General features: G+C 43.2%; 1 protein-coding gene across 2 annotated transcripts in view; it reads left to right on the forward strand.

The window, feature by feature from the left end:
- The first annotated feature begins 12,701 nt into the window (after window positions 1–12,701).
- Window positions 12,702–23,833, forward strand: part of LRP5 (LDL receptor related protein 5) — a 127,609-nt gene continuing 116,477 nt past the window's right edge. The window contains exon 1 of one of the 2 annotated variants that reach the window (XM_038136849.1): window positions 12,702–12,893. In XM_038136849.1, coding sequence (XP_037992777.1) covers window positions 12,800–12,893 — 94 coding nt within the window. In that variant the 5' untranslated portion in view covers window positions 12,702–12,799. The remainder of the gene's footprint in view (window positions 12,894–23,833) is intronic. The other variant, XM_038136850.1, reaches the window with a different exon arrangement.

Raw genomic sequence — 23,833 nt, forward strand, 5'->3', positions numbered from 1 at the left:
TTTTTTTTTTTAATTTTAGGCTTAGCAGATAAAGTGCAAGGTCTTTTTTTTTGCAAGTAGCCACTTGAAACTTTCCACTTTGGCTTGTTATTGCCCAATTGCTAAGAATCTTACTTCCTGTTGTGTTTTTCTCTTTATTGCCGTTTGGTTTTGGGTACTTCCTGAGTTATGGTGTCTTCTCACAATAGCAGCAGACGTCAGCATGGCTTGTCCTGTGGCACGGACTGCATGGAGCAGAGCAGCATTGCACACTGTGCCCATTCCTATGAGCTGGCAGTGCATCATGAAATTCCTTCAGTGCACAAAAGGTAAAGAGAGGCAGATTTTCATGAGAGGAACTGATGGAACCTGTGTGTAGCTGTTGTGTAGTGGGCTTTACTGGTAGAATTGAGTGCATTTCAGAGATTGCAGATTAATTCCCACCCTTTTATGGGCAGGCAAACCAAAGCTCATACAAAAGTTATTCAGCAGATCAGGTGCTGAACTGAGAATACAATCTGTTTGTGTCAGATGAGGGTGATTTTAACTACCTCCAAATACGGGGTAGATGCTCCCACATGGTTTGTCAGTTTTGTTTTCTCTGAGTTGAAGTTTAACAAAGCAACCCACAATTCTGACTCCTCCCTTTCCCCTTTTCTAAGATGGTCATTGTCTTTACAACTCTTCTAGAAGCATCCTGGTCCTGCACAAGCTGTCAGTGCCACTTCTGATGGCTCTGAGAGTTCTTTTAAATTCCTCTGGATTAATTTTATCCAACTAAAAACTATATAGCTTATCTATTTTGTTCTTTATGAATTCTAACCTGAGGTTAAATATTACTGATATTGCTGGTATTAATTTTGTTGATTGCCTGATCTGTAGAGGCTTTTTAATAGACACTGAAACAAAACAAAAATTATTAAACACTTCCTTGCTTAGTAGAGTTTAATAAGAGCTTGCAATGCCTCTTAATAGATCTGTTCATCCCTTGTTTTCCTTTTACTATTATTGTAAAAATGCAGGCTTTAACATGGTTTTTCTCTGTTAGTTGTGTGTTACTTTCTGCCATGGCCTCTCTGATTTTCATCTCCGTACATCTATACCATCATTGCTTGTAATTTTTATCTCTTTTTCCAGAACCTTCCTCTCTGTGGAGGAGGTTGCTGAAGAACCATAAGGTTTAGTTCCTTTGTCCATGCCATTTATGCATTAGGAGAGTTTGTGAGTTAGATGTGCTTTGTTTAAGGACTGGAGGCTCCTAAGAACTTTTTACCTCACAGGAGCTGAATCATTTTCATTTGATTTCATATTCAACAACTTATTTTGCTCGTCCCCTTTTTCTTCTCCTAAGATTCTGAGACTTTTATAGTTTGCTCCCTTGCTTTTCTGTTTCATTGCATTTCACTACTGTCTGCATCAAATACTCCTCTGAGTGATTTCAGAGATTTTGCATCTACAGTATTTCTTCTTGCATATGGCTGAACAACCTGTGGAGCAGCCTGTGCTCTTGTGTCAGCTCATTCCTTGCTTCCCCTGATTACAACAGGTAACCACTGTCATGTTTCAGTTTGGCTAAAGTTTCATAGTTTGGTTTCTAAATTGTTTTCTTATGGCCTGAATTTACCCCAACCTTCTCTGCCCTCTCTGTCAGATCTTATTCCAATTTACCAGCCACACTGAGGAGTGAAAATGCTTGTTTTACAAAATCCCTCAGGGAAGACAGCAGCAAAGAAAACTCAGAAATGGTGGATGTGTGTGTGGTGGAGGGTTGTGGAAATCAGTTTAGTAAAGTTAACTTCAAGGTTAGCCTGTTTCTGAAGTGAAGTAAACTGAAGATAGAGCTGATAGAAGTTTCTTGCGAAGACCCCATTTTGCTCTTGAGTGAAGAGGATGAAGACATTAACTCAGGCACATCCTCCTTGCCAGCAGTGTTCTGCTGCATTGGCTGAAACAATTGTTTTCATCTCATCGAAGTCCAACAAGTAATGAAACTTTAATCCTTCTGTTTCCTAAGCAGAACATCATGTGTTCTTTATTTTAATTGGATTGGGGCCATGCTGATACTTCATTAGTACAACTATGAACCTTACATAAATTCTTGTGCGTAAGTTCTGATCTCCTGAATGGTGTTTTAGCTTCATGTTCCCATGCCTGTGTGTGCCTGCTGTATTATTCTGTCAAGAATCCTGCCTAACGTGTGCTTGTGTTAGGCAAATATTGTATTTTTGACATGTACTTTTATTATCAGATGAAGATGGGTGGAGGAAAACTATAAGGTCCAGAATATGCCCAGTATCTGATCATAGAATTATTTGGGTTGGAAGGGACCTTTTAAAGATCACGAAGTCCAATGCCTCAGCATTGAGCAGGGGCATCTTCATTAACATCAGGTTGCTCTGAGCCCTAGATGGATCTGTTCCATGACCTTCCCCGGCACAGAGGTGAGGCTGACAGTTCACATGATCTCCCTTTCTACCCTTTCTAAGATGGGTGCAATGTTTCCTTTTTTCACCTGGAACTTCACCTGACTGCCATGACTTTTCAAGTACCATGGGGAATAGCTTCACAACCACATCCACCAAGTCCCCTTGGGACTTTGGGACACATCTTGCCAGGTCCCATAGACTTAGGCATGTTTCAGCTGGTTCTTCAGGTGGTCTCAAACCTGATTTTCTCTTACAGTGGGAGGGACTTTGCTCCCTCAGTCCCTGCCTTGCCCCACTCAAGAGGTGAGGGAAGAGTGATGAGGCAAAAAATTGAGCACCTTGTCTGTTGTTCCCAGTTTGCCGGTCATGTTCATCAGACATAGTACGTTTTTTTAATATTCTTTTCTGGCAGATATACCTGTGGAAGCCCTTCTTAGTATTCTTTGGGCCCCATGCCAAGTTCAGCTCCAGCCACACCTTGGCCTTGCTGACCCCATCTCTACACATACAAGCAATATCCCTCTATTCTTTCCAGGAAACCTCTCTCTGTTTCCACTGACTGTGCATTTCCTTCTTGCCCTTGTACTTTGACCACCAGGTCTTGACTCATGGATGAGTCAAGACCTTTCTGATTTCTCATGTGTGGGGATTGAGAATTCTTGTGCTCTTCTTGTGCTCTGTGGAAAGTGTTCTTAAAGACCTGCCAGCTCTGCTCTGCTCCCTTGTCCCCGAGGGCACTTTCCAGGGGATCTTATTCAACTTAGAAAGCAAAACTCAGGAAATTTGCTTTCCTAAAATACAGTGGCCTGACTTTACTCTGCCTGACCCACATTTCTGAGGACTGTGAACTCCACCAATGCAGGATCACTGCAGCCCAGGCTGACTCCAGTCTTGATGTCACTGATTAGATCAGGAGTGCTGGTGAATAACAGGTCTGGTATCACATCACCTTTGGCAGGGATGTCTATTACCTAGCTTGCCTGGCTTAAGAATTTACCCTCAGTGCATTCCAAGACTTTCCTGGATCACCCACAGCTTGCTCTGCTACTTTTCCAGCAGATGCCATTTGTTGAAGTCCTCCAGGAGGATGATAGTTCTGATCATGACTTTAAGTGTCTCTTCTGGATGCTATAGGTTTGTAAGGTGCAAACTATGTGAAGAACTTAACAGATGCAGAAAATCCAGTCCCAAAACCAATTTGTAAGAATTGATGCTTAGAGGGTAGAGAAGCTCACAGAAATAGTGTTGTTGTGTTTGCTTATCACTGTGCATACAGCTCAACATGTTCAGCTCCCCCATGCTGTTTACAACAGAAATTCATCAGCCACCTGCTGGCACATGAGAGTTTGAAACTCAAATTAACTCTAAAGTGAGAACAGGTTTTGTAGTTCTGTGTGAACAAAAGTTTGTTAATCTTATAATTCATCCTGGACTGTCTGTAAAAGAAAATGAACATTCTTCAAATAGCGTTGACAGGCCAATAGGAGCTCAGGTTTTCATCACTAGAATTATGACTCTTCCAGGAGTAGCAGCAATCCTTATTATAGCTGGATACTGCCCATTGCAGGGAGTTCCTTGTCAATGACCAGAGCTCCCTCGAGCTGCTGACACTGCTCTGATTTGGTTCAATGTGCTTTGTCCAGCAGGGATGAGAAAGGGAAAGCTAAGTATAAAAAAAAAACCAACCAAAACCAAAAACCAACCAAACAAAACAAAAACAAAAACCAACAAAAACTCCAAACCCAAAACCGTGACAAGCAAATGACCGGTGATAAACCCTCAGTGTTCCACCGCGGAAAGCATCTCGATCGCTGGCGGTGCCGCGGCGAAAGCCGGGCTGCGCGGGGCCCGGCGCGGTTCCCAGGCCGCCATCTGCAGGTGCTCGCTCCGGGCCGGCCCTCGGCCCCGCCGCTGCGGCTCGGCCGGGCCCCGCTCCCGGCGGCAGCAGCCCCGGCCACCGGGCTAGCCACGCAGCAATCTCAGCCCCGGCTACGTGCACCCCCAGCCCGGAAAGCCGGAGGTGCCCTGGGCTGCATCCGAAGCAGCGAGTGAGGGAGCGATTGTGCCCCTGTGCCCTGCTCTGGCGAGACCCCGGCTGCGGTGCCATGTGCAGCTCCGGGCTCCTCAGGACTCACAGGACATCAGCCTCTTGGGGCCAGTCCAGGGATGGAGCACCTGTCCTATGGGGAAAGGCTGAGAGAATTGGGGTTTTTCAACCTGGAGATGAGAAGGCTCTGAAGTGACCGAATTCTGGCCTTCCAGTGCCTGAGGGGAGCCTACAGGAAAGATGGAGAGGGATTTTTATGACAGCATATAGTAACAGGACACGGGGGAATAGCTCCAAACTAAAAGATAATAGGTTTAGTTTAGATACTAGGAAAAAAAAATATTGTGAGGGTGGTGAGGCACTGGAACAGGTTGCCCAGAGAAGCTGTGGATGCCCCATCCCTGTCAGTGTTCAAGGCCAGGCTGGACAGGGCTCTGAACAACCTGGTCTAGTGGGAGGCATCCTTACCCATAGCAAGGGCAGTGGTACTAACTCTTCTCTAAGGTCCCTTCCAACCCAGATCATTCTATGATTCTACATACTTTCATTTGTTACGAAGTGCAGACCAGGTACTGTTCAAGAGAATGTTAAATGCAATGAATTTTCCTATGTATTGACATCTAGGAACACATAAATCTTCTAGGAAATTTTATCAGGGATTTTTCCCCTCTGGGTTACACTAGCCTGCAGTGTAACCTTCCCTCACAGGTCACTTTTCTTTTTTTTTTTCCTTGCTTAACTTCTACTTTTGCCTGGTTTGGCAGCCACCAGGAGCATGCAGTATAATCCCAGCAAGAACTGCTCTCAGTGCTGTCAGTGAGCATATGGCAGGTAGGACTGATGTAACTGCAGTCAAGGTTGGTTTCGACACCCACCATTTTAATATCTAAATAGTCATGGCACCGAGCCATATCATAAGGGCCTTTCCCACTAGTGGAAAGATTTCTATCTTGCTGGGACAGAGCAAGTCTTGCCTGGCATCTTAACCACCCACAAAGATTAGTCAGATGGCAACTAGCATGGCTTTACCCCTACTTTACAAGATTTTTTGTGTTTCAAAAAGTAAAAAGTAGCTTTCCAAAGTAAAAGAAACTTCTAATGCTGAAAATGTCATAAAACCTACCTCAGTCTGTGACCTTGTCAATAATCTATTTCAGGGAGCACATCACCACCAGGTTGTTCTGATACTCTTTCTACATCTTCCAGTCCTACTTGGTTGAGGATTTTAATGGTGGAAGTGAGCTTTGTCACTGAAGGTATGAGTGGGTATGACAGTCACTTATTCATGTCATGCACTGCTATTTTACATGTGTAAACCTCATCTGGTTGGGGTGTAAAGTGAGGCAGAACCTGGCAGTTATATGAATTCAAATTGTGTTTATTCTTCCTTCAAAAAAACTTCTTGTTGCTCTCCTCAGTACCCAGACACTTGTGAAGTACAGATACGTTTGGAGCAGTGCAGGGGCATGCAAATGTGCTGCCCTAAATTACATCAATTTTCCATGACCCATTCAGCATGTGTTCTTGTATTCTCAAGGCGGTTCTTGTGATGACCACTGCATTTGGATAAAGCTCCTGGTGCTACCCTTTTTCCTGTGCTGTGGTGAGATTCCACCTGGGGTACTGCATCCAGCTCTGGGCTCCCAGGCACAGGAAAGGCTGTTGGACCTGCTGGAGTGGCTCCAGAAGAGGGCTGCAAAAATTATTAAAGGGCTGAAGCACCTCTGCTACGAGGAAAGGCTGAGAGAATTGGAGTTGTTCAACCTGGAGAAGAAAAGACTGGGCAGCCCTTGTTATAGCCTTTCTTTGTTATTAAAGGGGTCTTCTAAGAGAGGTGGGGCCAGACTGTTTAGCAGGGCCTGTTGCAATAGGACAAGGTTTTAAACTAACAGAGTATCCTCTGTTAGATTCTGTTAGTTATATATATAGATATATATATATGGTTAGATTCTGACTAGTTATAAGCATCCTGATTTCAGCTGGCATAGAGTTCATTTTCTTTCTAGTAGCTGGTACAGTGTTGTGTTTTGGATTTATTATGAGAACAGTGTGATTCCACTGGTATTGTCGTTACTGCTGAACAGTGTGACTCTAACTCAAGGACTTGCTGGTTTCCCATGCTCTGCCAGTGAGGAAGCGCACAAGAGAGGAGGGAGCATGGCCAGGACAGCTGATCCGAACTGGCCAAAGGGATGTTTCATATCTTAATGTCAGGTTCAGTGTAGAAACTGGGAGAAGTTGGCCTGGAGCCACCAATCACTGCTGGAGGACGGGGGAGATGGGCAGTAGTATTGTGCTTCACCTGTGTTTCTTGGGGTTTACTCCTCTCTCTCCTTCTCATTGCTATTATTAGTGTTGTTATTGTTATTATTGTAATGTTTTGTTTTAATTCACTCATTAAACTGTTCTTATCTCAGTCCATGAGTTTTGTTTGTGTTCTGATTCTCCTCCCCACAGGGTGGTGGGAGGGAATGAGCTAGCAGCTGCATGATACTAGTTTCAGGCTGGGGTTAAACCACCACAATATGAGAAAGAAATGTTTTATATTGAGGGTAATAAAACATTGGGACAGGTTGTCCAGAGAGGTGGTAGATACCCAAACCCTGCAACATTCAAGTTTGACTCAGGGTTCTGAGCAGCCTAGTTTAGTTGAAGGTATCCCTGCTTATTACAGGGGTATTGGACTAGATAATTTTAAAAAGATCCCTTCCAACCCAAACAATTCCATTATTAATTTAGTGGGGTTGTTTTGGTGTTTCTTCAATATTTATCTGTGATTACTTCTTTGATTTTTGCTATTGCTTTTGCTACAGAAATATTGATGTTGCTTGTAATAAAAGATAGTCCTTCACGATTTTTTCCTTTTCAGGGTAAAGAAGAGGACTCCTACTTTGAGACACTGAAGATAGTCATCTTCTCTCTCCCCTGCAATAAATTTCCATGTCCCTTCACAATATTTCCTCTTTCTGATACAAAACTTTGATGACTAATAGTTAATTTTGCAAGCAACCTTGCAAAAGTTGCTGTTGTAGAGGTTTTAAAGAAAAACTTTAGCTCATACAGTGCAGGGAAATGCAGTGACTGCTGTTCTGGTAGCTGTAGCAGGGAGTGTAGTTGTAACCAGAAAAGCATTCAGAGTCCAAGAATCACCACCAAAAAAACCCACTGAACTATTTTTATGTTTTCAGAACTTTTTATGGTGACATGTTTCTCAGGCAGTGTCAGCCCCTCTGTTCCTGACGTTGCCAGCCAGCATGAGGTTTTGGGAACAGGCTCTTTACACTCACTGTCTCACTTAAATGTTCTTTAAGTTAGATAGCAGTGGGGCCTCTGTCAGACTTTTTTTTTAATATTAGTTTTCCTCTTGCAAACCTATGTGAGCCATCTCTCTCCTTAAACTCGTACCTGCCAGGAAGCCTCTGTCCTGCAGCACTCTGCTCCCTTGGCTTGCAGTATCTCCTGATTTCCCTGTATTTGAGTTACTAGTGTGTGTGTCCCATTTACCCCTCTTGGAGCAGAAACTGCCGGCAGATGGGCCCTGGGTATTGCAGAAAATCTCATGCAGTGGCAAATGCCAAAAGCTGCCATTCTCTGTCTTGTTCTTTCTGTGCTCCCACCTAGGTTACTTGCAGCACTGTCTTCCCTTAAAACATGCCATAACTAAATGAAAACAACTTTTTTTTTTTTTTTTTTTTTTTTTTTTTTTTTGTAGATCTCCCAGTCCTGTTTGTGACTCCATAACTGACCTTGCTGGGGTCACCACACTGGAAATGCTGGGGTTGCAATTCAGGTGTGGCACTGGAGCCCTCTCTGTGCAGGAAAGTTTTCCAGCTTACCTGTACTCTAAGGTAAGATAACCATGGGCCTAGTGCTCTCCAGTTATACCTATAATACACCTGTGCTCTTTCACATGGCTGCCTGAAAAGTGTAATTTTCTTCAATATTTAACTTTAACCTTTCACTGCGGATCCTAAGAGTTTCAAGCTTTTTCAATCCTAAAGACTTCCCAACAAGCATAAAAAAGTTCTGTATAGAAATTTTAAATGCTATAAAGTTTGACTTCTTTTTCATAGTTTCTTTTAGGACTGCCTTAAAAGGGCCTTACAAGGCACAGGCTGAAAGAGCATTGATTTTAATCTGTCTGCATGGCACACTGTCTTGGTTTAACTGTTAGTTCATGTCAGAGTTGATCTGGGGAAGGGGAGAAAAACTGTCACACAAAGTTGGGTTGCTGGAATATTTCAGGGAATAAATAGTTTGAAAAAATTAAGCTGTTGTCCTTCATGCAGTGCCAGGGAAACTGCATGATACAAACAAAGTTATTTTTCTTACTGTCATTTTCTTTATGGATAAGAAGGTGGTGATGGTGACACTTTCCCTCCCTTTCAGCCAACTTAATGAGTGACAGTGCAGTGATTTAGGTTTAAATGTAAAGTATTATTTGGCACCTAAAAACCCACCTTTTCCAAAACAACACCTAAATGCCCCATGCAGCCTCAGAACCAAACCCACCCCTTCCCAAGACTACTTCAGATTTCTGCTTGGGAGGGGTAATCTTAATGCATAGGCTGAATGCATAGATATGTTTTTCTCAGTGTGTCTATTTTTTGGAGGAGATGAGGGACCTGTATCCAGATAATACTTTCTGCCATAATTTCTGACTTGTTCTAGATTACCTGTAAACCTTTTCTCTTCTGATCCAGGGTGATATAGAATAGAGGTCCCTACACACAATTTTTAACTGGAAGCTGGGAGTGAAAGGGTGAAGAGGTGTACTTGAGACATAAGTAAAGGAAAATTATTTTGTCATATGGCCTTAGAAGTAAAGAAGAAAAATATTTTGATGATGTCTTTGTTTTTTATTGATCACTTTACCTTTTACTTGCAAAGCACCAAAGAGCAGCCTCAGTCTATCTGGGCCTAGTGACTTCATCTTGACTGAACTGCTCTGCCCCAGAGGAATAAAGATGTGTGTCTGGGTACTGATATTCACCATGAAATAAACCTGGGTGTCAGTTGTAAAACAGTAGATTCACTTTAGGGCCTTCTGCAGTTGTCATTAAATGTTAGCTCCACAGGAGCTCAGACAGCTCTGGCAGCTGGGAGAGAAGGATACTGTAAACTGGGGTAGGAAGGAGAAATCCAGGAGGAGTAAACATACAGAAACATCTGGAGCATTTCAGTCAAACCAGGTTTCCCAGCTGTGGTGGGATGGCTACATTATCCTGGTGCTCAGACACAGCTCTTTGTTTTCCCTCCTTTATCTCTGTGTCCTTCCTTTCCCCACCAGGAATGGCAATGGAAGAAGGCAGGAACTGACCTGCTTTTACACCTTGGCAGGGGAGGGCTGGGCTCCTAGTCTGGATTTCCTCCCTTTCCTGCTTCCTACAGTCAGGCTCCAAAGTTGCTGCAGTTTCTGTCAAACTGTAAACAGAAATTATGAAAGTTAGGAAAATTATTCCCTCTGCTCCTTTTATCATAGGAAGAGAAACCAAGGAAATGTTAGAATGTTGCCCTGAATCACACAAGAAATATTAGATGAAACGGGGCCCTGGCTTTTTTTTTTTTTTTTTCATTCTTGGACACTGTGAGATGCAGCAGTATGAAAAGAGATCCCTCTTTCTTCAGTTAAAATAAAGGATAGAATTATGCTTGTGGTATCCTGATATGTGGGGTTTTTTTGTTTGTTTATTTTCATGTTATTTTTTTAATTTCTTGCAAAAATTTGTACATCAGACATTTTGGGAATGTCACAGCTTTGCCTCCCCTGGTTTAGCTGGAGGTATTTTTGCAAGGCTGGAAAATAGATGGAAGGCAGCTTGCTCAGCTCATGACTTCAGATTTGCACAACTTTAACTTCCTCCAAATTCCTCTTACAATATATTGTCTAAATTTAAGATGGTATCTTCTGGGTTGGAGAAAGACTGTGTTCCTGGCTGCCACTGCATTTGCCATTGCTTTAGATGACTGTTTTTAATGGTTTTTTTTTTAGCAGAGGTGTTACGGTCAAAGCCCCAAAGATGTGTTCTGGTAAGATTCTCTTCCCTGGTTCCCTGCCTCCATGGCCTGATCTCTCTTCTCATTTTGTTTTAGACTGTGAGTCAGTCTGTTACCCAATCTGTTAATTGTTCACATGCTGCTATCTCTCCCTTTTGGTACAAACTGCTGCCATTCCTAACTTGACCATGCAGTTTGACAGGGTCAGATAGGGGGATAATCACCTCTTGGATGGAGCAGGGATAGCAGCAGGATATTGCATCCTAGTATAGGACCTTAGGACCCAATTTACCAAGTGCTGGCAGCAGCTGCAGGCTGAAAGAGAGCTTGCTCCTGCCCTCCAGCAGCCTGTGGGCAGTCTCACCCCTTCCACATGGCTTGGCACTGGCACTGGAGCAATGGATAGGTCATGTCAGCAGCTGATCCCTGATCCTGTTAGAGCCAGGGCAGGAAGGGCAGGGAACCCTATTGCTCTGGTGCTGTTGAGGCCATCACAGGACAGCCTGGCTCTCCCTCCAGGCACACAAACCAGTTTTGTATATGGCCCCCAAGCTGCTTAGGGTTTGGGACAACTGCTTCATGCGCCCTTTCTCTGCCTCTAACTTCAATTAACCCCACTTACTGTCATGCCAGGACTGCTGGGTAATTTCCACAATGCAGGAGGTTATGCCCATCAAAAGTAAAGTCCAATCACTGTCTTCAACAAAGAAATCTTTCTTCCCGTTATTTGTCTGGTCTTGGGCAATTTCTTTAAGCAGATGCAAAACAAAACCCTCATTCAGTTGGTGTTCACTCAAAGTTTTTCCATTAATGATTTACAGCAGCCTAGATTTGGGTTCCAGTTTATTACAGATCTATCACCAAAGACCAACTTCTGCTTTTCCTGCCTTCAAGGAAGTTGAGATTTTTCTAGGTTTTAAATGCCCCCTAAAATGAGCCCTCTTTAAAATACATGTTCTCTATGTGTTAAACCAGAAGCAAGAGAGAGAAGAAAACCTTTCCTTTCCCCTTTACAGGTGATCTTTAATGTCAGCACTATAAGTCTTTTGTAACCCCTTGAATTTTTTAACTGCTTTCTGAGCTAAGTTGAATGGTGCTGACTTTAGAAACAAACCAAAACAAAACACTCAGCCTTTTCCCTTGCAGGGGAGGTCTGCAATGGAGTAATCAACAGGAACTAATTCTTGAATACTTGATCCTGGTATTTGAGTTGGATAGGGGTCCATGGGGCACCAAGAAGAAATCTCAGCTGCTGCTCTAGCACCTGCAGCAAGGCAGATAAATTAGTATGTGGCAACAGGGCAACCTGGAAGTCACTAATCTCTGAAATGTAATGAAACTACTAAAATGTGACATCCATTTTCTAAGTGCTTGCTTGTGATTTATGGCCCCTGCTCTGAGATTTGCAAAAACTATTAAAAGGGGATGCTGGGTGGACCCCTGTGATTTCCACCTCTATACAAGGCCATCTAGCAATCCTTTTTCTCATTGTCAGATCAGTGTCAGTACAAGGACACTGATGCCCAAAAATGGACACTTAAATGAAAATTCTGGACTTATGCCGTTTGGTTTTATCCCTGTGAGAGAGACGGGGGCAGTATCTGGCCTGTGAAAGGTGCGGGATGCCTCGGTGTGAGCCGGGTGCTTCCCAGCCCTCTGTACCTGGCCCCGGCACAAACCAAGCCCCATGTCACAGGGCAGTTTCTGCCTCTTTCCTGGCGGTGATGTGTTTATTAGGAGCAGGTGGCATGCTTAACAGAGAGGGGGGGAAAGGCAACAAAAGACTGTTGCTGAATGCATTTTCCTTTGAAAACTAGTGTTTTGTGGAAAAGTGACTTAATAAAACGTTTGTTTTGGTGGGAGGCGAAAGGCAAGAACGAATATCCATTCGGGAAAAAAACAACCACTCTTTTTCCTGGAGACAGAAAAGGGGGCGGGCGTCCCCGCTGTTAACTTCTAAATCCACCAGCGAATGGCTGCTTTTTGAACACGCAGCGAGCCACCTTCTGCAGCCTTCCCGGCTGGTTCTGGAGTGATTGCTCCAGCAGGAACGAGTTAACAAGATGAAGAAAGCCCCGGAGCCCCACCTCCTCCCCGCGCGGCCAGGTGTTCCCACGCGTGGGCCGCGCCGCGGCGGGACGGTGCGCCCCCGCCGGCTCCCGGGATGCGGTGCGAGCCGGGATCCTCCGTCCCAGCCCCCTCCCTGGCGGCGGCGTGAGGAGGAGGAGAAGGAGGGTCGGCTCCAGCGCCTCCCCCCTTCCCCGCCTCCCTGCTCGCCGAGCGCAGCGCCCCGAGCATGGAGCCTGCCTGAGTCGCTCCGTGCGCTCGGCAGCTGCTGCGGCGGCACAACATGGAGGCGGCGGCGGCCCCGCCGCTCCCGCTGCTGCTGCTGCTGCGGCTCCTGGCCGCCTCGGTGCTGCGCTGCGAGCCGGGCTCGGCCGGGGGTAAGCTCGTCGGGGCGTCGCGGGGCCCGGGCGGGCGGGGAGGCGAGCGCCGCTGTCCCTTTTGTTGTCGGACTTGGGCAAAGTTTCCCCCGCGCTCCGCCGGGAGTGCGGCGGGAGGGGCGGGAGCGGGGCCAGGCTCCCGCGGAGGCGCAGGACGCGCACATGGACGAGACGGGCCGGGAGGAGCACGGGAGGCTGCCTGCGCCGCTTTCCCCCCCAAAACTATCGCTCCTCGCCACTCTTTCCCGCAAAAAGGGTGCGCAGGAAAAGGAGGCCTCTCCTCTCTGTTCCCTCGGGACGCATCCCGTTGGGGGGCGAGGCGGTTTTCCCTCAGGGGTGGCTCAGGTAAACGCGCACAGCTGCAAAAAGAGAGACAAAAGTCGCCCACTCCCCTCGCCCCCCCCGCTCCCGTCCTTCCGCGGTCCCGGGCAGGGATTTCTGCGGAGTTTGGAGGGGTCGGTGTCGGGTGTCGCTCAAACTCTTGGCCGGGCCGGGGAGGGGGTGGGGGGAAGGCGAGTTTGGTGTGCGTGCCCTGTGTCTCCCCCTCGCCCCGGCTCCGATGTGAGGCTGCAGGCGGGGGCGGCGCTGCGGCGGGCGGGGGTCCGGCCCGGCCCGGCTCGGCCCCGCGGGCGATGCCGGAGCTGCAGTCCGGCTGCCCCGTCCCGGGCCCGGAGCCTGCCCTCCGCTTTCCCTTGGCCGTCCCGTTTTTAAGTGAGTGTGCTAATCGTTTTAAATCCCAAATAAACGGAGGCGGTGCCGTGCCTGCAGCGTCCGTGGGGAGCGGGACGGTGTCCGTTCCTCCTGCGAGCGGCTTCGCTCCCGACTTTGTCTCGCCCAAGACTTGGAGTTCGGGCTGCATGTGCGAGACTTCTGGTTTTTTGCTGCTGCATGTGGTCTGCCTGGATACATCACCTCTGTGCTTGAGCAAGCCGAAGCCTGGTTGTTGCGATTTCCTAGGTAGTTTAGAAAACTCGACAGTGTGGCCAAGGCTGTCAGAACATCACCTCAGGGCCTCTTTTTATTAGGCCACCCACCTTTTCAAACCTCCTGTAATTATTAGAACTGTCATTTAGAAGAAGAGAACAGACCATATTCTGCTGGCATCATCATTCTATATTTTTAGTTGGAGCCCTGTGTGGGTGTGTATTATGTATTGCTTATTGTGCCTGGATTATATCAAAAAGATACCCTTCGTATCGCAGGGTCCACCTTGTCCATGCACGCTGCCACAATCTTTTAAAAATGTTTCTGAAAACCTGAAATGTGGTTTGTTCCTTTCTGAACACTTCTGTTCGTGTGGAGATGTTCACACTCCTGCTTCACTGAATGAAGCTAATGTAGCTTCTGGGGCGGGGTGGAGGGTGGAAATTGACTTCTAGTTAATATATGAAGGCTCCTTAAAGGATTTCCTTACATTTACTTTAAAGGTTCTAACAGAAAAATCCCTTTTTAAAAAAGGGAGAACTTTGTATTTGGAATTCTGGGGAAAATAAGAGTTCATGATAAAACTAAGGAATAAGTTCTGACTTGGAGTTTGGTTTTCTTTCACCTTGTTTGAGAGACAGGGATTCATTTAATATAGTGTATGTTTGATATGAACAGTCACTTTCCTTAACATGCATGGGAGAACTGGGCTACAAATGTACAGTTTTTAATAATTAGTTAAGGAGTCTTAGTTACAGATCCTAATGACATTGTCTTTGTTCTGCCTACCTATAAGGAAGGTTTTGTTTTGTTGATCCTGACAGTACTTTTAAGGACAGTTCATCTGTCCTTTTAGAAGGAGCATGGATGTACTATGAGAGGCTCTTCATGGATTTAATTCCCTTTCTGAGAATCTCTACTCTGTAAGGAGATGCCTGACTTTTAGCTATTTAAAGTGTTTTGATGTGCTTATCTTACAAATATGTAAATGCATCTCTGCACGATTGGGAATCTGCTGGGAGCTTCTGCAGTGCTACAGCTTCACTGAAGTTTGGCATGTTGCAATAGATCTTGAATACTTTGGCTGTGAAATAATTTTGCTGTAGAGCTCTAAGTTCTTGCTCTGTATGTGGTGGTGTCAGGAGTGGTTTTATTTATGTGGCTTGAAATAATGATAAACCTGTTTCAGATATGGCTTGCACTTGACTCATTTCACTGTGAAAAGACAAAATGATCGTTGCATTTGGTCCTTCCTCGAAGGGAGGAATTTCTTGCTCATGCAAAGTATTTAATGCTTTTTCATTTTTGTGAAAATACTGTAAGTTATGGATTGTTACTATTGCACAGTGGGTATTTCATGTGGAGGTCTTGAAATGTTCAAATAAGTTGAGATAATTCTTGCTTAAGAGCTATCTCAAGCCAAAATTAATTTTACTTAAACTCACAAATGCTTGCTTTACTGTGTCTTGTTATGCACTTGAATGTTTCCCAAAATAGTGAGATTTGTATCTTAGTTTTCTTTAATGTAACAACTATTTGCCTGATACCAACAAACACAGGATACAGAAAGGTGAAGAGAGGAGAGTGACGCAGGGAAGTGTGATGGTTACAAATACTTGAAACTAGGGATGGAGCGTGAAATAAAAAATGCATTTGAGCACAACCAACCCTAAAATGACTTTTAATCCATAGTGTTTACATGAGATAACCTATAGCTAGTGAAACCTGTTGCTGTGGTTAATGTAGAAGGTAGCAGGAAAAATCACTTACTGATTTTATGACAGGGAAATGTGCTGTGTAGGAGTCCTCAAGTGCATTTCAGTGCCATTTCAGTCGGTCTGTAATTGATTTAGGGGGGTTAGTTACTCTTTTTTCCTAGTAGCTATTACTAGCATGATGTGAGGGTCTGTCACAAATTATGGTCATAAATCCACTTGAAATAGTGAGGAAATAATGAAAGTTCAGGTTGACTGTGAAGTTTAAGTTCATACTTTCAAAGCACTGAGTCTTCTTTCTCCAGGGAAAGTTAAGTGGGTTTAACTGTCTGTAGTATGGTATGTAAACTGTTTTGTTACTATTTCATTTTAAATTAAATTATTTAGATTTATCTTAAAGCACACAGAGATGTCCTAAAATCACTCATACTACAGATGCCTGAAATACGTAGATCAGCGTGACACACAAAGTTAGTACATAGAAGAACATGAATGTATTTCATCGACACCAGTGTAAGCTCCACCCTTGCCCCTTGCTGCTTTAGCTTAAGAATTTTTATTTTAGTTGTTTATAATGTAGTTGCTAGTAAAACAGGCTATGGGTTTTGTCCCAGCTGTATGTTTTCTCAGTCCTGCAAGTTTCTCAAATAAGGCAAGCCAAGGTAACTTTTTAGCAAACAGAGATTGTTTCTGGGAACTTGTTATCCTTTAGCATTAAGGTAAGATTTGGCAGGGTAACAAGAAATAAAGGTTACAAAACCTCTCCTGGAATATAGACACACCTGACTTACTATATAAGTGTCTACTGTAACTCTGCTTCTAGTTAAAAATTAACCAGCCCTGTACATTTCAAAGCAATTCTCTCTCTTTTTGTCAAAACAGAAATAAATTTCTCTTGGTGAATTTCAATTGGTGGTGCTCAGAAACAGCTATAATAACAAGGTTTAGTTTCATGTTAGATCAGTATTTCTTGTGAGCTTACTGTATTGTATGAAAGCAGCCTGCCATCTTGAGACTAAGGGCAATAATTAGGTTTAAATTCCTTCTTAGAATGAAGAGAAATAAAGTTACCTACAATACCACCTTCCTAAGAAATCCTCTTATTTTTTTCCTTATGTGTGTAACCGAAGGGCTATGAAACAGTCAAAATGTTTGGCTTTTCAGAATTTCTCTTGGGAGTTGATGTGGCTTGGAAAAATCCCAGAGCACCGAGAGCCCTTGAAAGAAATGGATGCTATTTTCTGCTCAAGACCTCTGTGGAGAACTCAAATAAGTACCAACCTGAGCTTCAGGGGAGGAATGACAGTAGAACAATTATCCCCCCCCCCTCCCAAGTTTGTGGCACAGACCAGCAACAGTGCAGCTCTACTGTGCACAGTGGGAAACAGCATTTTCCTTAGATTTTGTGGCATGTGGATTGTTCTTTTTTTTCATCTTCTTTCTGACAGGACATGTCTAACAACACTGCAAGTTCTCTTAGGACAGGAATAAAGAATTAAGATGACGGCTAGGGATGCTGGCTAGGCAAACCCATGTGCTGTTTGGACGCTGAGGTCTTTCTGAAGAAGACAGAGATGTGCCATCTCCTGATAGCTCTCATCTGGGACTTCTAAACTGGAAAAAGCAGCTCTGGAGAGTCCTACTGCCAACTGAAAGTTAGGCTATGGAAAAGCTTATGATAGAGTCAAAGGATATTTTTAGGAATTCTTGAGATTTTGTGTGATGAAACAGTTGTGGTGAGAGCAGGAAAGAAAATGGGAACTATGTCCCACAAAGTATTGTTCAGTACAGTTGGTTGTTTGGAGCTTATGGGCCAACAATTCTTCTGGTTTCTTCTCTCTCAGAAAAATTGGAATGTGGAGCTTAGCAGTGTCTCATCTTTGTGGTTTCTGTTTACTAAAGATTGAAACTATCTGTTAAGCCACACAATTTGACAGAGAAGCTCCAAAGAGTGTAAGGAATGGGTGATGGGCTGGTAAGGATGTTGAGGGTCTATGTAATAAACAAGATTTTTAATTTAGGTGTTCTTTCCTTTATTCTTGCTTGAGTCACACTTTGCCTGCCAGCACAGACAGATGTAAGGTGTCATTTTGTATTGATGTTAAATCCATGGGCAGCTTTTGCAAGGATGCCAATAAATTGACACATGCTTGATTTAAATTGGTGTGTTTGCTCTGGATGACAAAAGTGTTAAAGCAATTGAAACTGCTTTCAAACCAATAAATAATTTGTGGTGTGTTAGATTAACTTAATGGAAACAGCCTACTGGGAAAAGAGCTTTCTTGACTGTAAATCAGCTACGGAATTGTCTTCATTTCACAGTATGAAGGCTTTTTGGTATTGCAATAAACAGCACTGACAGCAGATGCAGTAGTAAGTTCTTGGTGAGATTGTCAGTGGTCTGAGAAGCTCAGATGTTGGCATGTGTGTTCAAAAAGTGCCTGGTTAATAATATATTAATTGTTGAATTCTGTTTGGCACTTTTAATTTTGTAAATGCTGTATGTATTTTTAGCTAATTTTGAATGTTCTGCAAGGACGGCATCTGTTATTTATCTATTATACATAAGGAAATTGAGCTTCCCCAGTTAAAGTTCATTTACTTTAAACAGTAACAAAAGTTGTCTTTGTGGCAGGCAGAATTTTTGAACTCTGGTCTTCCTGTTGAGACTATAGATGTAAACCAGGTAATTATTCAGTAAATCAAGTGTGGTGTTCCTGAGCTGTCCTGAAAGATGATGCAACTGGAGAAATGAAGTTGCAAGTGGGTTAGGGTGTAACTCTCCCTTCTACTATGGAAAGTAGAAAGATGGAAACTGTATTTCTAGTTTTTATTTGGTTACACAAAGGTCTTGATTTTCATGTTTTTCTCATGAATTCTTGTTAAAGGGCGTATGGTGTTCTGTGAAAGTGCAGTGGTTTTAATTTGGTATCTCTGTCTTACAGGACACCTGCTGGCTCGAGTTTTTTCTGAGAGGGAGATAAACTGAGTTACTTATCTTATATCTCTTCACGTGGCTTAGAATTTGATAACGTTTTGTAATGGTGATTCCAGATGTTCTCTCTTGCCCTTTCTTTAAACGCCATGGCTGTACATTTTGTTTATTTCACCATGTTGTTGCATTAAATGTAATGCATTCTACATTTTTCAATACAGGTTTTTGAACTTGTTGCACATGATTGCTAATGTGATAAATTAACCCTGGGGGATTCTTGATCCTCAGCCTTCAAGAATTAGACTGGAGGAAGGAGGGGGCAGTCAGTAGAGACAGAAGCTTGACCTCTTCTTTCTGTGGTGTTTTTAAGAGTAAAGCAAGGCCAGAGAGTGTGAGTGAGTGTTGTCTGCTTTGTGTTTCTGCACCTCTGGGCTGATGAGGAGTAGCAGTGGATTGAATGAACCTGCCTAGTGAACTTCTTGGCTTTGGGGTTTGGGAATCGAATACTGATGCTATAATGTGATTTAGCAGGTGTTGTTTTTCTTTTCTGCTGTTCAGTGCTGGTTTTAACTAAATTAAAAAAAAAAAAAAGGGAGTAGAGAATCTGAGAAGACTCAGATGATGAAAGTGTACAGTGCTGCTATAATGTATTGGTTGTTGATGCATCATTTGACAACTTTTCTGGAATTCTATATGTATTTATAGCTTAAGTCATATAGTCCATGGCTTGAATTAGGCACAGATTATGCCTAACAGCAGTAATACCCTTAAATCCTGGTCAATAACTTCAACATGCCTTTTCTGGAAATTATGATTCCAGTTTCATGGATGCTTTTTCCAGTTCTTGTACTATTTTTCATTAATTTTGCACAGACATTATTTTCTGTTCTTCCAAATTGAACTTGTCCTAGCTGGGCTTAAGAAGGGGAAAAAAATCTTTAGAACACAAGAAATATAATTAAATGGTGTGATTTGGTTTTGATTGTTTTGGTTTTTTTGTTATCACACGGCATCATGCTGTAGAGTATGGCTATCAAGTTGCTTCCTTTTGGCCCTGCTGTAGGAGATGAAATGCTTTTTTAGTGGACTTTCTATGATCAGAAACTGATCAGAACTACCTTGTTTGTCCTTAGTATGTGCTCCTGAAGTAAACAGCTGGGTTGTGCGTGGGGTAGGTGAACACTTCACCGGGCTCCCAGCACAACACATCTCTGGGGGCTTTCTGGCTTATGCCACCTGTATCTTGATTTCTCGTAGTTGGGATTTTTTCCCCCTTGTTTCTCAGACTTCCTAAATAACACATCCTTTAAATCTGTTCTTTCAGGTAAGACTGAAGAGTATTTTTTGTGACATTGAGTGAGTAGTCTGCCAGCTGCCTTATTGTTATGAGGTTTTGCTGTTCCTTGCACCCAGTGGGGTGCTTGGGCACTTTGTCATGTTGTTTTCTTTCAGCCCACAATTTCTAGGGTGTTGTGAAAGCTGTGGCATGTTCCTGTGTAACCAGACTTTGTCTGAAGAGGCTGTTGAAATCTGTGTGTCAAGTTTAAGAAAGTCTTCTATTTTGTAGTTTTAGTTCTAGAAGTGGAGCATAAATGATACTCAAGGCAATGTGAAAGGCCTTATGTCTTTACTGTAATTATTATTGTTCAAGGGTTATTTTCAAATAACTAATAAGGGGCAGTTTCTACAAGTTTTTGGGCAGATACAAAAATAAGATTTTTGGGGTAAAAAGTGATTGCTTTAGAAGGACAATTGCAAAGCCGTGGCATTTGGAAATATTTCTGCTGCGTATTTGTCTTCACAATACTGTTTTTAGTTCTCTGGTGGTTTGAGCTTGTCTGGATGCCAGGTGCTCACCAAAGCTGCTCTATCTCTCCCCTTTTTGACTGGACAGGGGAGAGAAAGTTGAACAAAAGGTTCACGGGTGGAGGTAAAGACAGGCATAGATCACTCACCAATTACTGTTACGGGCAAAACAAACTCAGCTTGGGGAAATTAGTTCAACTTATTACCCATCAAATCAGAGTAGGATAATGAGAAGTAAAACAAAATCTTAAAAATACCTATCCCTCACCCCTCTTTTCCTGCCTGGCTTATTTAATTTTATTCCTGTTTTTCTCCTTCCTCACTGCCAGCAGTGCAGGGGGACAAGGAAAGGGGGCTGCAGTCAGTTCACCACATGTTGTTATCTACACAATATCTTGTTTTTCCTTGTTAATTTCCCTGGGGACACTCCCACCATCATCCGTGGGCCTGACCTTGGCCAGCAGTGGGTCCATGCTGGAGCTGCCTGGCATTGGCTCTATGGGGCATGGGGGAAACTTCCAGCAGCTTTTCACAGAAGCCACCCCTGTTGCCCCTTCTGTCACCAAAACATTGCCACACCAGCCCAATACATGCTCAGTCACTTATACCAGTGTCTTGCTGATGCCAGGAAAATGTATTCTGAAATGGAGCTATCTTTTTAGCAGTTTTACATTTCATTATACAGGAAGAGAAAAAGTGAGGGTTTGCCTCTTGGATAACCGTTTGTCTCTGGTGATGACAGTGAACAACCCAAGGAAGAAAAGAAATGGGAGGTTATGAGATTTATTCTCTGTAGTATAACTAGGCAATGTCTATATAACATAACTTGGTATTCTTTCTTAGCAGTTGAAGCTAATACAAAAGTCAGCGTGCTGTTTCTTGAATTTCTCAAAGCAGCAGAACTTAAAAACCAAACCCCTAATCCTTTGTTTTATAGAAGGTGTCACCTTTGGCCACTGAATCATAAATTACCCAGTGTTGGATGTGTATTGGTCCCCTCTTATATTGTGTGTATTGTTCCAAGAGCTTTGGAGGTTTTGTGTAGCTAGTTATTTCAAATAAAGTGTCACTTATGTATTCTGTCCCCTTTAAGGAAGTTTACTAATGGCCACCAAGTTTCCTATTTTCTCTGTCACCTTTTGCTTTGTTTTCAGTTGTTGAAAACTTTCTGGTTTTAGAAAAAGCTCAGAGTAGAGTTGCCTGCCCTATAGGAATGAATTTTGACACAAAATATGATATAAATGATGCAAATAGTTTTGCTTTAGATTTTTTTCCTGATTGCTTCCCCTGCTTGAAATTCAGCAGCTTGAAGTATGAGGTGTTTAGGCATCTATGTTTGATTTTTTTTTTCAAAGGGAAAATGTTTTAACCTCAGAAATATATATTGCTGACTTACCTGGATGTGTCTATCCCAAAAGATATAAAAGCAAATTAAACTGCTGAGTTATTTGTGTTCCCAAGTGAGAGCTAAGGCGACGAAAATGTACATGGGTGGCATTTTCCACTTAGAAAGTCTGCCCAACTGTGGATGATTTAAAAAAAATCTATACATTATCTGCATCTTCAAAAGCTGAATAAAAGAAATATGTAGTTAGAGGGAATTTTGGTCTGTCTGGGTTTTAGCAGTATGTTTTTTACTGTCTGAATGTGTTAGATTATTGCTTATGTTCTAAATCTTCAGTTTGCAGGTGTTCAGTGATAGAAGGGGCATACTCAGAAGCAGTCACACATCTGGACTTACTTAGGCAAGCTACATAGTGAGAGTGGGTAGGGTGTGGCTAATGCAGGCACAATTATTGTGGAGCCTCAATATATTGGAATTAAATCATTTGCAGTCCTTCCCTGCCCCTAAAAATGAATTTGGATTTTCATCTCATCTGGCCTATCTTCAACAGCCCTCCCATCCTGAGGCACAAAACCCTCGGCTCGATGTCAGCTGTGGCTTTGGAATCTACACAGAAGGTTTTCTGTGGTGCTGTTAAAAAGGTGCGCTTTTCGATTGCAGAAGCACCTTTTGGTTCCTTCCGTTAGTGACCTTATGGTTACTAACATAAGGATCCATCCTCTGAAGAGTGAGGAAATATTCCTTGAGGCTTTTTGAATAGAGTAACTGAATTCTTAAGAGTTCTCATAACTTAGTTTCTGTGAACATTGTAGGTAATGGTAAAATTTGGAGAAATGCACAGATACCAGCAGAAATGTAAGTGTTGGATATACTTGCAGTGAATAAACCATGATCTGCAGGTGTTTGGTAAGAGTTGCAGACAGCTCAAGTGAGCTCTGTAGCTTGTGTAGCTACCAGACCATTCAGTTCTCCTGAAGCAGAGACAGAGTTGCTCCTAGTTCAGAAAAATGCTGACCTAGGCAGAAGTAATCTTCTTCAAGGTCCTGGCTAGCTTATGGTGAAGTATTTACACAGGGAAGGATGTGAGGCTCTGGAGGGACAGGGTGATGGTGGGGAGCTTTTCCTCATATGTCTGTGTGTGAGCATGTATGCAATAAGTATCCGTGTTCCCACATGCTTACACACTTGGTTAACCAGTTTCTCCTCCTCTGTTTTCCCCCTTTCATTCTAATGGGTGTGTTATTGAATAACCTCCTGTTTCTGAAAAAAAAATTTCCATAAGCTAGAAAACCACAACCATACTTTTTGTGTAGACTTGAATGCCTGATGTTAGTTGTTGACACAGAATTTTAAGGAGGAGAGTTTCACAGTTGCCAGGTATGTGACTGGAATTCAGTATACCTGGATTTGGTTTTGGTGGCGTTACCAAAGCATGCCCTGAAGTCTGTGAACTCTCAGCATTTTGTCTGAGAACAGGTGACAGTGATACAGAAATGGTCTCCGAGTGCATCTTGCAGTGTTTTACACAAGAAGCACCTTAGAGTCATCTTCTCCTGTGCATATGATTTTGAAATAACCATCTAGGAGTGAACCTGCTCTGCTGGACTCCATTGCATTGTTCTCTTAATGACTGTTGTTCCATTAGAGAGGAATGAAGCCTCAATCTAACAGGATCATAGGTAAGGTATTCCTTAAAAGGCAGGGCAATGAGTATTTATTCATCAAAATTGTATGCCTGATCAGTGTTCTGCACCTAAATATTTGACCTTGCATAACTACTTTCCTTCCCTTTTGCAGCCTTTACTTTACAATTTCTGCACGCAGTATCACTTTCCTATATTGGTAGTATTTCTTCTTAACTTCAAAGATCTTCTAGGCAGAGATCTTGTATATTGTTTCTAAAACTTCTACCTGCTTCCTTTGTGTTGTTTTCCCCTCTCCCCCAGCTGTGTGAAGAACCAAGGCTGCTAAAGGCTGAAATGTCTATAGGTGGGTAATTTTTATTGCCCAGTGGTCAAGAGAGCTCTTGGGAACTTCTTAGGTTACTTCCCTAAGTAGGATGGTGAGGCAGCATCATTGAATGAAAGGCAGAAAACCAAACCCTGAGCAAAACGAAAAAGCAGCCCCAAAGCACCCTTCTATTTCTGGCAGTTTGGAAAAGCTGCCTGCTGTCCCTTTAGCATGTGGCTCCACTGACATTGTCTGCCCATGACAG

The sequence above is a fragment of the Motacilla alba genome, chromosome 5, assembly GCF_015832195.1.
Source record: "Motacilla alba alba isolate MOTALB_02 chromosome 5, Motacilla_alba_V1.0_pri, whole genome shotgun sequence".
Taxonomy (NCBI): domain Eukaryota; kingdom Metazoa; phylum Chordata; class Aves; order Passeriformes; family Motacillidae; genus Motacilla; species Motacilla alba.